General features: G+C 44.8%; 1 protein-coding gene across 3 annotated transcripts in view; it reads left to right on the top strand.

Annotated features, from left to right (window-relative positions):
• The window catches only part of LOC141091442 (uncharacterized), a 185,176-nt gene that overhangs the window by 137,383 nt on the left and 33,555 nt on the right, over positions 1-14,238 (top strand). For all 3 annotated transcript variants that reach the window (XM_073577009.1, XM_073577010.1, XM_073577007.1), the window contains exon 6: positions 12,238-12,307. In XM_073577009.1, coding sequence (XP_073433110.1) covers positions 12,238-12,307 — 70 coding nt within the window. The remainder of the gene's footprint in view (positions 1-12,237; positions 12,308-14,238) is intronic.

The raw sequence follows: 14,238 nt of genomic DNA, 5'->3' as shown, positions 1-14,238 counted from the left end.
ATTTGGAAGTCGCCTTGCTACACTTGTAAGGAGAGCTTTAAACTAGAACAACATGGGAAGGGAAGCAAAAGACCCGAAAAAGCCATACACCTGACAAATGCTACTGAGAACTCTGCTATTAGAAGTGGAAAGGAAGAACAAAGACGAAAGAATCTAATTAATAAAAATATTGGAGAAAGAGAAACCAATCACAAACTAAAATGTTTCTATACTAATGCACAAAGCATGGGCAACAAACAAGTAGAATTGGAACTACTAACACAGGAAAAGAAATATGATGTCATTGGAATCACTGAAACTTGGTGGGACAATACACATGATTGGAATACAAGACTAGAAGGATACAACTTATTTGCAAGAAACAGACTTGATAAACGAGGAGGAGGTGTCGCATTGTATGTTAGAAACGCGTATATCTGCACAGAGATTGAAGCTTCAGAGACTGGGAGTTCTGTGGAAACTGTTTGGGTAAGAATACAAGGACAGAACAATGGAAAGGACACCATTGTAGGCATTTACTACAGGCCGCCTGTGCAAGCTGAAGATATAGATGAACTCTTTATGCATCAGATGGCCAAGTTCTCCAAAAAATATGATATAGTTGTCATGGGAGATTTCAACTATCCAGACATTTGTTGGGAATCTCTCTCAGGCAAAACTAACAGGTCAAGGAACTTCTTATCCTCTCTTGCTGACAACTTTATCTTCCAAAAGGTAAGGGAAAAAACAAGGGGAACTGCTACCTTGGATCTAATCCTTATAAACAGGGAGGAAATGGTTGAGGAGGTAAAAGTGGCTGGGACCCTAGGAGGTAGCGACCATGATATTTTAGAATTTTGGATAACTAGAGGAGGAAGACCTGTGAAGACTCAGACGTCAAGGTTAGATTTCAGAAAGGCAGATTTTAAGGGATTCAGAAAGAGAATTGGAGGGATCCAATGGCTGGATATCCTTAAAGACAAAAATGTCCAGGAAGGATGGGAAATCTTGAAAAATGAAATTCTCAAAGCACAATTGTTAACAATTCCGAAAAGAGGGAAGAATAGGAAGCATTTAAGGAAACCAGGATGGATGAACACAGAACTTAAGCACATGCTAAGAAGGGAGAAAGAAATGTTTATAAAATGGAAAGAGGGAGGCATATCTAAAGAAGAATATAATGCTGTCTGCAGAACCTGCAGGGCACAAATAAGATTATCTAAAGCTGAAAATGAATTGAGGCTTGCAAGAGATGTCAAAAGCAATAATAAAGGATTTTGGGGATATGTCAAAAGTAAAAGAAAAGTCAAAGATGCTATAAGATTTTTACAGGATGAAAATGATGAAATGGTAAGACAGGATGTTGAGAAGACCGAACTTTTAAATTCCTATTTTTCATCTGTTTTCTCTCAGAAAGGAAATGTAACATCAACTGTTCTTCACTGTCCTATTAAGGGAATAGAAGAATCCAGGATATCTATAAACAGAAAGATAGTGAGGAAACACTTAGCTAACCTAAATGAATTCAAGTCTCCAGGTCCAGATGAATTACACCCCAGAGTACTGAAGGAGATAGCAGAAGAAATTTTTGAACCCCTCTCCATAATCTTTGAAAATTCTTGGAGAACAGAAGTCCCAGAAGACTGGAGAAGAGCAAATGTTGTTCCTATCTTCAAAAAGGGGAAGAAGGTGGACCCAGGCAACTATAGGCCGGTGAGTCTGACTTCTATACCAGGAAAGATCTTTGAACAAATTATTAAACAACATGTATGTCAGTACCTGGATAAGAATGAAGTGATTAAACAGAGTCAGCATGGGTTTGTAACTAATAAATCATGTCAGACTAACTTATTTTCCTTCTATGATGGAATCACTGATTGGGTGGATCAAGGAAATGCTGTAGATATAGTATATCTTGACTTCAGCAAAGCATTTGACAAAGTATCTCATACAATCCTTATTGAAAAAATGACTAAGTATGGAATGGACAAGGCAACTGTTAGGTGGATTCATAACTGGCTTAGTGATCGGACCCAAAGAGTGGTCGTAAATGGCTGCACATCCAGTTGGAAGAATGTCTCAAGTGGGGTACCACAGGGCTCTGTCCTGGGCCCTGTATTGTTCAACATCTTTATCAACGATTTAGATGAAGGAACGGAGGGTAAACTGATTAAATTTGCTGATGACACAAAGCTAGGAGGGATAGCTAATACTAGAGAAGAGAGAGAGAAGATTCAAAAAGATATAAATAAACTGGAGAAGTGGGCAGCAACTAACAGAATGGTTTTTAACAGGGAAAAATGCAAAGTACTACATCTGGGCAATAAAAATGAAAAAAGCATATACAGAATGGGAGGAATAGGGCTAAGCAACAGCACATGTGAAAAAGACTTGGGTATACTAATAGATCACAGACTGAATATGAGTCAACAGTGTGATGCAGCAGCAAAAAAGGCAAATGCAATTCTAGGATGTATTAACAGAAGCATACAGTCTAGATCACGTGAAGTCATTATTTCCCTCTACTCCTCTTTGGTCAGACCTCATCTGGAATATTGTGTCCAGTTTTGGGCACCACATTTTAAAAAAGAAATCAACAAACTGGAGCAAGTTCAGAAAAGAGCGACCAGAATGGTGACCGGTCTGCAAACCCTGTCTTATGAGGAAAGGTTGCAGGATTTGGGAATGTTTAGTTTGCAAAAGAGAAGACTGAGAGGAGACTTAATAGCCGTCTACAAATATCTAAAGGGCTGTCACATTGTAGAAGGATCAACTTTATTCTCATTTGCACAAGGAAAGACTAGAAGCAATGGGATGAAACTGAATGGAAGGAGACACAGATTAGATATTAGAAAAAACTTTTTGACAGTTAGAGTGATCAATGAGTGGAACAAACTGCCATGAGAAGTGGTGAGTTCTCCTTCAATGGAAGTCTACAAACAGAGGTTGGACAGACATCTGACTGGGATGATTTAGCGAATCCTGCTTTGAGCAGGGGGTTGGACCAGATGGCCCAGGAGGTCCCTTCTAACTCTACAATTCTATGATTCTATGGGGCCTGGTGATTAGGGGGGCCTGACCACGCTAGCAGCCCGGTCCGTGCTAGGGCCCCCTACATTTTATTCAGGCTTCTCCAGCTTTATATTAAATGAAAACCCAGCACCTGCCGGGCCCCCCGGGCAGGCCCCCCCGTGCACAATTGGCGAGCCACAGCACCACCCTCACATGATGTCACACACTGCTCTGCTCCACGTCCTCATTACAGTGCAGAGGAGCAGAGCAGCCTGCTGCAGTGTGCCATGTGGTACAGAGAGGCAATGGGAGGCTGTAGTCAGAAACGCGGAAGACGGTGGACGTTGGCAGGGTAAGGTAAGTAGACTGTGTCTCTGCGGGGGAATGCTTTAACCCTATGGGGTCATCCTCTAGGTCAGTGATATTCAGCCTGCGGCTTTGAAGCCGCCAGAATGCTACAAGTACCAGCATGCCCGGTCATCCACATTCTCTAGGTCTTCACGTTGTACTGCCCACTGCCTGGATCCTGGCACCATCCTCACCACGATCCACCACCAGTCACCCTGTTGTCAAACTCCACTTGCTGGCTGTACCCAGCCCTCCATATTCTCCTCCGTGGGCATCTCCACCCACAGTGCTGGCATCACCGGTCTATGCCTCATCTTCAATGTTTACTGCTCTGAGCCCACAATCCGAGATCAGAAGTCAGGACGCCCTATCTGACGGTGCAGGACAAATTGTACCAAGTCTAAGGAAGGAAAGCCACTGGTTACTCTTATCAGGGACCCCCCATATCCTGGGGGAGACCCCATACCCTAGGGGGACAAAAGAGACCCTTGTCCTAAAAAAGACAGCTGGGACCCCTATATCCTGTTATATCCTGAGGGGGCAAAGGCTGTATATCTAGCGGGGGGGTAGAAGGAACCCCTGTATCAGGCAGGGGGGCAGGAACACTTTATCCTAAGGGGCAGAGGCCCCTATATCCTCGAGAGGGGGGGGCAGAGACCCCTATATCTAGGTGTTACCAAACTCTCCCCTCTCCAATCCGTCCTGAATGCTGCAGCCAGGATCATATTCCTCACCAATCGTTACACCGATGCCTCTACCTTGTGCCAACTATAGCGTGGCACTACCACAAGGCGCACAAGTAGGTTACCCAGACCGAAGTGAATAATAAAGTAACTTGGCACTCAACTGAATGATCCTTTATAAATGAAGTTTTTATTTGTTATGCAGTCCTAGAAGAGACGTTTCGGCCTACAATCGGCCTTCGTCAGTCTGATATAGTAAATGCAAAATAGATACAAAAACAAGAAATCATAACAGGTCTTCATAATTAATACAATGATGTCAAGCACACATTTTTTCAATATTCGTTCGGACATGTAATCTAAACCTTAGAATAATACATGGTAAAAAATCTCATCGAAAATCCCAGAACATACAATGACAATGTAATAGAACAAACTGACGGCACATCTAGAACTAGTCTGAATAGGTGCATACCAAAAGGCAACTTACATATTAAATAGAAAATGGTAGCACACCAAATATGAAATAAGTGAAATATGAATAACAAAATGGCTTTTGTAATCTTGAAAAACATATGAGATACTTAGCACAAAATTTGGCCAAAAGATGTGAGCCCATTCACCAGCGACAAGGTGATCTCAGATTGAATGGGTCCCTATACTGACTGCCTGGTGAGAACTGACCTCTGGCTAGTAACATGATAAAGCCTGTATATATAGGACGATAGGAACCAAACATGTGATTGAATGCGATTAAAATCACCACTTGATGAAGGGCGGAGTGCTCAGTCAGAAAACCAGTATACAAGTAATAGAACAAACTGACGGCACATCTAGAACTAGAAATGTATTACTAAAGCCATTTTGCTATTCGTATTTCACTTATTTCATATTTGGTGTGCTACCATTTTCTAATTTAATATGTAAGTTGCCTTTTGGTATGCACCTATTCAGACTAGTTCTAGATGTTTCAATGGAGCACAATAGCTCCTCTTTGTTCCTGGAGTACATGACAGCGCTCAGATGAATACATGTCACGTGTGGGGACTGGGAGGAGCTATTGTGCTCCCACTGACGGAAAGGGCTGATAAATGTGTTACACCTATGGATATGAAAGAGATGTTGCATTCCAAATACCGGAAAGGAACAGCAAATACAGTGGGGCAAAAAAGTATTTAGTCAGTCAGCAATAGTGCAAGTTCCACCACTTAAAAAGATGAGAGGCGTCTGTAATTTACATCATAGGTAGACCTCAACTATGGGAGACAAACTGAGAAAAAAAAATCCAGAAAATCACATTGTCTGTTTTTGTTTCATTTTATTTGCATATTATGGTGGAAAATAAGTATTTGGTCAGAAACAAAATTTCATCTCAATACTTTGTGATATATCCTTTGTTGGCAATGACAGAGGTCAAAAGTTTTCTGTAAGTCTTCACAAGGTTGCCACACACTGTTGTTGGTATGTTGGCCCATTCCTCCATGCAGATCTCCTCTAGAGCAGTGATGTTTTTGGCTTTTCGCTTGGCAACACGGACTTTCAACTCCCTCCAAAGGTTTTCTATAGGGTTGAGATCTGGAGACTGGCTAGGCCACTCCAGGACCTTGAAATGCTTCTTACGAAGCCACTCCTTCGTTGCCCTGGCGGTGCGCTTTGGATCATTGTTATGTTGAAAGACCCAGCCACGTTTCATCATCAATGCCCTTGCTGATGGAAGGAGGTTTGCACTCAAAATCTCACGATACATGGCCCCATTCATTCTTTCATGTACCCGGATCAGTCGTCCTGGCCCCTTTGCAGAGAAACAGCCCCAAAGCATGTTTCCACCACCATGCTTTACAGTAGGTATGGTGTTTGATGGATGCAACTCAGTATTCTTTTTCCTCCAAACACGACAAGTTGTGTTTCTACCAAACAGTTCCAGTTTGGTTTCATCAGACCATAGGACATTCTCCCAAAACTCCTCTGGATCATCCAAATGCTCTCTAGCAAACTTCAGATGGGCCCGGACATGTACAGGCTTAAGCAGTGGGACACGTCTGGCACTGCAGGATCTGAGTCCATGGTGGCGTAGTGTGTTACTTATGGTAGGCCTTGTTACATTGGTCCCAGCTCTCTGCAGTTCATTCACTAGGTCCCCCTGCGTGGTTCTGGGATTTTTGCTCACCGTTCTTGTGATAATTCTGACCCCACGGGGTGGGATTTTGCGTGGAGCACCAGATCGAGGGAGATTATCAGTGGTCTTGTATGTCTTCCATTTTCTAATTATTGCTCCCACAGTTGATTTCTTCACTCCAAGCTGGTTGGCTATTGCAGATTCAGTCTTCCCAGCCTGGTGCAGGGCTACATTTTTGTTTCTGGTGTCCTTTGACAGCTCTTTGGTCTTCACCATAGTGGAGTTTGGAGTCAGACTGTTTGAGGGTGTGCACAGGTGTCTTTTTATACTGATAACAAGTTTAAACAGGTGCCATTACTACAGGTAATGAGTGGAGGAAAGAGGAGACTCTTAAAGAAGAAGTTACAGGTCTGTGAGAGCCAGAAATCTTGATTGCTTGTTTCTGACCAAATACTTATTTTCCACCATAATATGCAAATAAAATGAAAAAAAAACAGACAATGTGATTTTCTGGATTTTTTTTTCTCAGTTTGTCTCCCATAGTTGAGGTCTACCTATGATGTAAATTACAGACGCCTCTCATCTTTTTAAGTGGTGGAACTTGCACTATTGCTGACTGACTAAATACTTTTTTGCCCCACTGTATGTTGCGCCTCCATAATGTGATAGTTACTAGCGTGGATGTGTGCAAAAATAAAAAAATATAAATAAATAAAAATTGTGTAGCAATCGTGGGTAAGAGACTCATTATATTTTATTTTTATAAACACTAAATTTTGATCACATCAAAGCGGCATGGCGATGACAGGTTGGCTCATGCGCAGTGATGCCTTTAGGGTATATACACCGCCCATCGGCAGGACCAATGCGCGGTAAGCTGGACTGTATACTTCCGGTTGAAGATGTACACATTGTGTTGTCTTCAATCTTCCGAAACCGGAAGTAAAATACAGCAGGTAATCATCTGATGTGCACGCTAATCAATCGGCTGACACGCATGGTATACCAGCTGATTCACCCTCGGCACCTTATAAAATGGCGGTCAGTGATCACAAGCTCCATGCATCATACCATATAGGGGATTGTCCTAGGCTATCGAAGTGCATCTGGGTCGCCCTCCCAGGGCTGTGGGGTCCTCGGTACCGGGCCGGTATCAGGGGGATGTGGTGTCACAGCAGCGGTGACCCGGTCCGTGGCCCTGGGCGCCCAAATCTATGGTGGATTGTAGTTAATAAAGTGGAATAGTTCATGACACCACCTGTGGTGTTTGGCAAGCATGATGTTAAGCCAACGCTGAGTGCAGATCCTCTGGGGCTGATGGTGTGTTGCAGCATAGATGGTGTAGCTCCCCACAGGTGAAGCTGTAACCCCAGGGCAGTGTATAGGCGCAGGTGGTGTGAGGAATGTTGGTACCTAGATGTAGCAGTGCTGACGGTGGTGGCGCACAAACGAATGGAAGACACCAGGGCTTGTAGTTCCAAAGCTTTACTCACAGTCCATGGTACACACTGGTGCCTGCCTCCGTGCCGTGTCCTCCGGGGTAGAGACTCAATCAACCTCCCGGGCAAGTCAGGATTCTCGTCTCCAACACTTCGCCAACATGTACATTTCCTGAATGACTCCTCTATTGCGCCTTAAAGTGTGAAGAGGTCCAGTACCGTGGTACTCTGAAGTTCCTCCTGTCAGATGTTCCTAACAACTCTACTCGTATGGCAGACAGCTGTAGCCTCTCTCGGGGACTCCCTTCTCCGGAGTCCTGGCTCTCTATTCAGTTGCTGTTGGGCCCCGAGTCTTGGATGGGAGTAATGCATTTACAGCCAACTACTCCACCGATGTCTTCTGCAGAACCATAAGTGTCCATACAACCTCGGGGACCAGGCACCGGCCTTGCGCTATGAACCTATAGGCAGGGTTCATCTTCCAACCCACAACTCCTCTCTGTTCTCCTACTCCTTCGTTCCGCGCTGTTCCTTCTCTCTCTTATGGAAGCTCAGGTTGCAGTTCTACGTCTTTCTCCTTCTGTTCCTTTCCCGTGCCAGCTGGCTCAGATCACTGAGGCAGCTGCAGCACTCCTTCCTCCATCCCTTCTTCCAGGGATTCCCCACTCCTCCCGAGTGGCTTCCTTCCTCCCTAACCTTCTGTCAGACTGACCTGTAATTCTAAACCTTCCCAACATTTTATATATCTAACTCCACCCACCTCCCAGCACATCTCGTGTTACGAAGCAAGGACCCATGAAAGGTACTCTGCTATCCTCTAAGCATGGAGCCGCAACGGGGTCCTGCTGAACTATCCTGTGTGTGGGTGCAGGTGTTGGAGTGTGGAAAGGAGTTCCCAACTTACCTAGTTGGTCGGGCACTACACCTTAGGAGAAGGTGCAGTACCTCTGTGGCGACTGAGCCTCAGGGGCGCCACACATCTCTCAGTATCACACACCTAAGCTTAGTACTCCATTTTATCTTATCACTCCTGATGAACCTCGGAAGAGGGAAACGCGTTGAGTTTGTTTGGAGTCTGAATTGTACGATTACAGATAAACTTTTGGAGCTAATGAATGGGCTATTGAATTGTTTTGCGCCATGAATTGCATGATTACACACAAATGGGACCTTTTTATCTAGAGTCCATCTGTGGCATCACCATTGATCTGTTTTTAAACTAATATCTTTTGTGTGGTGTGAACTAGATGAACACAGGCTAACTATACCAATTTGGAGTTATGAACATCCCCTTCTATTTTTCATCTTTTATGGTTGGGTTACCTAGCCCCTGTCTGCTGTGAATTGTATGATATTTAAATGCTATAGATTGCTGTGGACATCTGCTCTCAATTTTTTGAATGTTATATACAACACGGCGTAGGTGAATCTTTACACGTGTGTAGGGGTTTGCTGTGTATTGATGTATGTATCAGTGACCTGTGTGCCACATGCTTGGTGAGAGAATTGGATTGGCTTTTAGTTTGCAAAAGAGAAGACTGAGAGGAGACTTAATAGCTGTCTACAAATATCTAAAGGGCTGTCACATTGTAGAAGGATCAACTTTATTCTCATTTGCACAAGGAAAGACTAGAAGCAATGGGATGAAACTGAAGGGGAGGAGACACAGATTAGATATTAGAAAAAACTTTTTGACAGTTAGAGTGATCAATGAGTGGAACAGGCTGCCACGAGAAGTGGTGAGTTCTCCTTCACTGGAAGTCTTCAAACAGAGGCTGGACAGACATCTGACTGGGATGATTTAGCGAATCCTGCTTTGAGCAGGGGGTTGGACCAGATGGCCCAGGAGGTCCCTTCCAACTCTACAATTCTATGATTCTATGAATATCTGGTCTCCTAATAGAGGCTATGTTTGTCCCCACAATTTTTTTACTGCTGGAGGACTTTATTGAACAACATCTTAGTTCCTGAATAGGATATTAGATACATTAGATCTTTACCAATATAGACATCAAGAAAAAGAAGATTTTTCTAGTATAGGGACAAAGAAAGAAGAATTTATCAAATTTTGACAGTCTATTCTAGCATAGCAGTATTTTTTGAAGATTAGCCAAGAAGACCTTATCTGAACCATCTTATTCTTTCTCACCTAGTGTTTTCAACTCTTATCACATCCCTGCCACTATAGGGTTAGCAGTGAGAGCCGTCGTGGAGTGGGGGGCCAATTGTGCAGGTCCTAGGGCTCCAACCTCCACTGACAGGAAGGGTCACACAGGCCATTGTGGGGATAGGCACCTCCCCAGGGTGTTCATTTCTTTGGGTATGATACAATACTAATTTTAGTGTTATCAATTTTGTATTTCTGTAATAAAGCTTTAACTTTTTAATAGGTATTTGAGATAACTGTGAGCCGCTGGATTTTTGATCTCGTACCAAAATAATTTTTTTGAAAACTGTGTTACATGCAAAGTTATAGATATCGTTAACAGTAAACAGATTTACAATGACGGACTGTTACAGAGGGGAGAGGACCCTGTCCTTGCGGACTTACATTCTACGGGATAGTAAGGAAGAGACAGAAGGTCGGGGTTGCAGCAGCTCTGGTGGTGATGAGGCGGCAGCTCTGGTGGTGGTGAGGCGGCAGAATGGTTATTGCAGGCTGTAAGCTTTCCTGAAGAGATGGGTTTTCAGGATCCGTTTGAAGGATCCGAGGGTGGTGGATAATCGGACATGTGGAGGCATGGAGTTCCAGAGGATGGGGGATATTCGGGAGAAATCTTGGAGGCGGTTGTGTGAGGAACGAATAAGTGTGGTGGAGAGTAGGAGGTCTTGGGAGGATCAAAGATTATGTGAGGAAAGATATTGGGAGATTAGTTCAGAGATATAGGGAGGGGACAGGTTGTGGATGGCTTTGTAGGTCAGTGTTAGTAGTTTGAACTGGATTTGTTGAGGAATTGAGAGCCAGTGGAGGGATTTGCAGAGGGGAGAGACAGGGGAGTAGCGAGGAGAGAGGTGGATTAGTCAGGCAGCAGAATTGAGGACAGACTGGAGTGGTGCAAGAGAGTTAGCAGGGAGGCCACAGAGGAGAGTGTTGCAGTAGTCAAGGCGGGAGATGATGAGGGTATGTACAAGAGTTTTAGTAGATTGAGGACTGAGGAAGGGATGGATTCTGGAAATATTTTTGAGTTGGAGGCGACAGGAGGTGCCAAGAGTTTGGATGTGTGGTTTGAAGGACGGGGCAGAGTCGAGAGTTACTCTGAGGCAGCGGATTTCAGGTGCGGGAGAGAGCGTGATTCCGTTTACCATAATGGATAGATCGGATAGGGAGGGTACGTGAGATGGAGGAAAGATGATGAGTTCAGTTTTGTCTCCATTGAGTTTTAGGAAGGGAGAGGAGAAGGAGGATATGGCTGATAGACACTCCGGGATTCTGGATGATTGATAGCGTTCTCTGTATAACCCTGCCCACAACACTGGCAACTTTCTGCCTATACATAGTGTTCACAGAAAACTGCCAATCACTTTTGTGGGCAAGGTGATAGGGAAGACTGCAAATCTAGTGGGGGCGGGGTTATCAGAACACGTGAGGCTATGTGCACACATTGCAGATTTGCCTGCATAATTTTCTGCACAGAATCTGCATCTCTTGGCCGAATCCGCAGGTCAAAATCTGCGCGTATTGGATTTACTGCAGATTCTTTGTGGATTGCCATGCTTTTTTACCCCTGCGAATTTCTATAATGGAATGAGTGTAAGGCTATGTACCCACGTTGCAGAGATGCTGCAGAAATTTCGGCAGCATTTCTGAAACTCCCACCACGGGAAAACGCATGCGAATTCGCATGCATTTTCCTGCAAAAAACAAGCGTTTTTCCCGCGATTTTCACGTGCAGAATTCCAAGCGATTAGAAGCATTGCTTCGCTTGGCATGTGATTGACAGGTTGGTCACACTCGTCATATATAGTGTTTGACTAATGTGACCAACTTTTTACTATTGAGGCTGCCTATGCCGCATCAATAGTAAAAGATAGAATGTTAAAAATAATTTAAAAAAAATAAAAAATCATGATATTCTCACCTTCCGACTTCCCGCACAGACTTTCCGATCCTCAGCGATGCTCCCATTCCCAGCGATGCGTTGCGAGACCTTTGATGACGTAGCGGTCTCGTGATACTGTAGCGGTCTCGCAAGACTGCTACGTCATCACAGGTCCTTGCCGCAAAATCTGCAACGTGGGTACACAGCCTTAGAACGCATGCGGATCCGCATAAAGAATTGACATGCTGCTTAAAATAAACTGCTGTGGATTCCGTGCGGAATTTTCAGCAGCATGGGCACAGGTTTTTTTTTCTCCATTGTTTTACATTGTACTGTTAATCACTTGCGGATAATCCGCTCTGGATCCGCAGCAAATCTGCAGCGTGTGCACACACCCTGAATGTGGAGGACTACATAGCCTTCTCTAGTGATAATCTGCTCATAATTATTTGACTGCTGGCTGTAGTGTTGACATATTGCCGAAAGTAGGGTCTCTGCCTCTACATGAGGCTGCTCTCAAATTACAGGGCAAAAACCTGCTGACAGATTCCCTTTTGAAGAATGGGTCGTCAGTATATTGTGACATCATTGTGATGATGGATCTGATTGTTTCCTTCTAGATCATCCTGATGAAATCACAGAACTGTTGGATATGCACAGGGATCCTATGAGGACAGATGAGGATCAAAGGTACATAAATGTTTATGGGATCCGAACAATAAAGAGTATTTAGAGAAGGAAGATGTGACCTAGAGAATATTTAGCATAAATTGTCAGAAGAGAAAATATAGTGTGAGGAGAATAATTGCTCCGGCACACTTACCGTATATCTACAGACCGTCACTCCGGCACACTTACCATGTATCCATAGATATATCCATCAGTACGGCCCACTTACCGTGTAGCTATACTCAGTCAGTCCTGCACACTTACTGTGTATGTACAGACCATCAGTCTGGCACACTTACCGTGTATTGAGAACAGCAGAAATTAAACTTACAGTTGCTTAGATGGTCTGTAGGCTACCATGTGGGGAGGAGGCGGGGTCACACGTCGCCCTGCATCTGGGAGTCCTTTAGGCATGAAAACCTCCAGCTCTACTGAATCATTTTTGGGAGGTAATGTCTTATAGTTTTGGGTTTATGACATCATGAAAGGGGCAGTCTGGAGAGGGTCAGCCCCCTACTCTTGGAGTTACAATCTAACTACAAAACTTATTATAACTATATCTCGTAGAGGGTACCTCGTATAGACACGCACCCGATATTCTTTTTAGCCGGTCGAATACAATAATTCAAAACCAAACATGCAGTAGTTATGTTACACCGTTTAGGAGAAATCCAGTTCTCCATTTCTGCTTAGAACTTCGCAAGAGCCACTGCAGTGAAGCCGGGTCAGCGCATATCACAGAAATGTCCGTTTCATTTTTCTGTCGCGAACAGAGTCTGCGCTATAGCTTTGCTAATATCTCCCATTCACATGCTTCCCCCGCATGGCTCAAACAAAGACATTCTTTCCCCTGCCTGTGCAGGAGGGGGAAGAGAGAGAGAGCTGCTGGCACAGGAAATGTCTGGTGTCCTATTACAAGCAGACACATAGCTGTGGGGAAAAAAGGAGGGGGCTGCAGCTGTGACAGGCTACAGTGTCATCTGTAGTGTAACAATGGGAGATTCTGGAATGTTCCAGCAAAATCATATCTTACTTATCATTACACTATGTATCTATAGACATATCCATCAGTCCAGCACACTTACCGTGTATCTATAAACAGTCAGTCTGGCACACTTATCGTGTATCTATAGACACTTCCATTAGTCCGGCACACCTACCGTGTATCCATCAGTCCGGCACACCTACTGTGTATCTGTAAGGTACCAGAAGGGCGGTAGCAATGGAGAAACTGCTGCTCCATTGCGCCCTGGCGCTTTACAGGAAAATTGAATTCCAATCCCAATGTGCTGCCACTTGTGGGGTGTGTCATGCTCACTTGTAGGCCACAGGCCAGTGGCGTAGCGTGGGGGGGGCGGTCCGCCCCAGGCGGCACGTGTGTGGGGGCGGCGCGGCAGCAGCAATTCCTCTCCCCTGTGGAGAGGAGATCTAAATCTTGTTCACGGGCAGCAAACACTCAACCACCTCCATGATGCCCCACAGCAGCACCAGCTACCTCCCCTCCTCCCAGTCAGAGAGCCGCAGCTCGGTCACGTGACGCAGAACGTCACCTCTGTGCGCAGTCACATGACCCCGCTGACATCATCAAATGCTTCCGCCGTTGATGTTTAGCTAGTAACAACAACAGACCGTGGAGCCGGTGTCAGTCGTACCGGAACTAGCGGCGCTGAGTCAGGTAAGGGCGGCGGCGCCGTTATTACACCTCCACAAACTATTGAGCCGCATAACCTGCCGGTGACAGCAGAGAAGCAACGTGACTGCCGTGTGTGCGACATTAGTGTACTAGGGGATGTGACCTGACAGCAGGGTACTCCTGTCACTGGCAATAGTCAGCAGGCAGAGCGCTGTGCACCTGTCCTGTGCTCCCCAGTGCTGGGAGGCCTGCGGAGACTTACAGTGGTCAGCATTCACTGGCAGCAAGCAGAGGTATGAGAAATGGGGCAGAGAAAGTA

This window comes from Dendrobates tinctorius, unplaced genomic scaffold, assembly GCF_039654945.1.
Source record: "Dendrobates tinctorius isolate UK_male_01 unplaced genomic scaffold, ASM3965494v1 ptg000054l, whole genome shotgun sequence".
In the NCBI taxonomy this organism is placed as follows: Eukaryota; Metazoa; Chordata; class Amphibia; order Anura; family Dendrobatidae; genus Dendrobates; species Dendrobates tinctorius.
The sequence above is the reverse complement of the archived record's forward strand: the minus strand, read 5'-3'. Positions and strand labels throughout refer to the sequence as shown.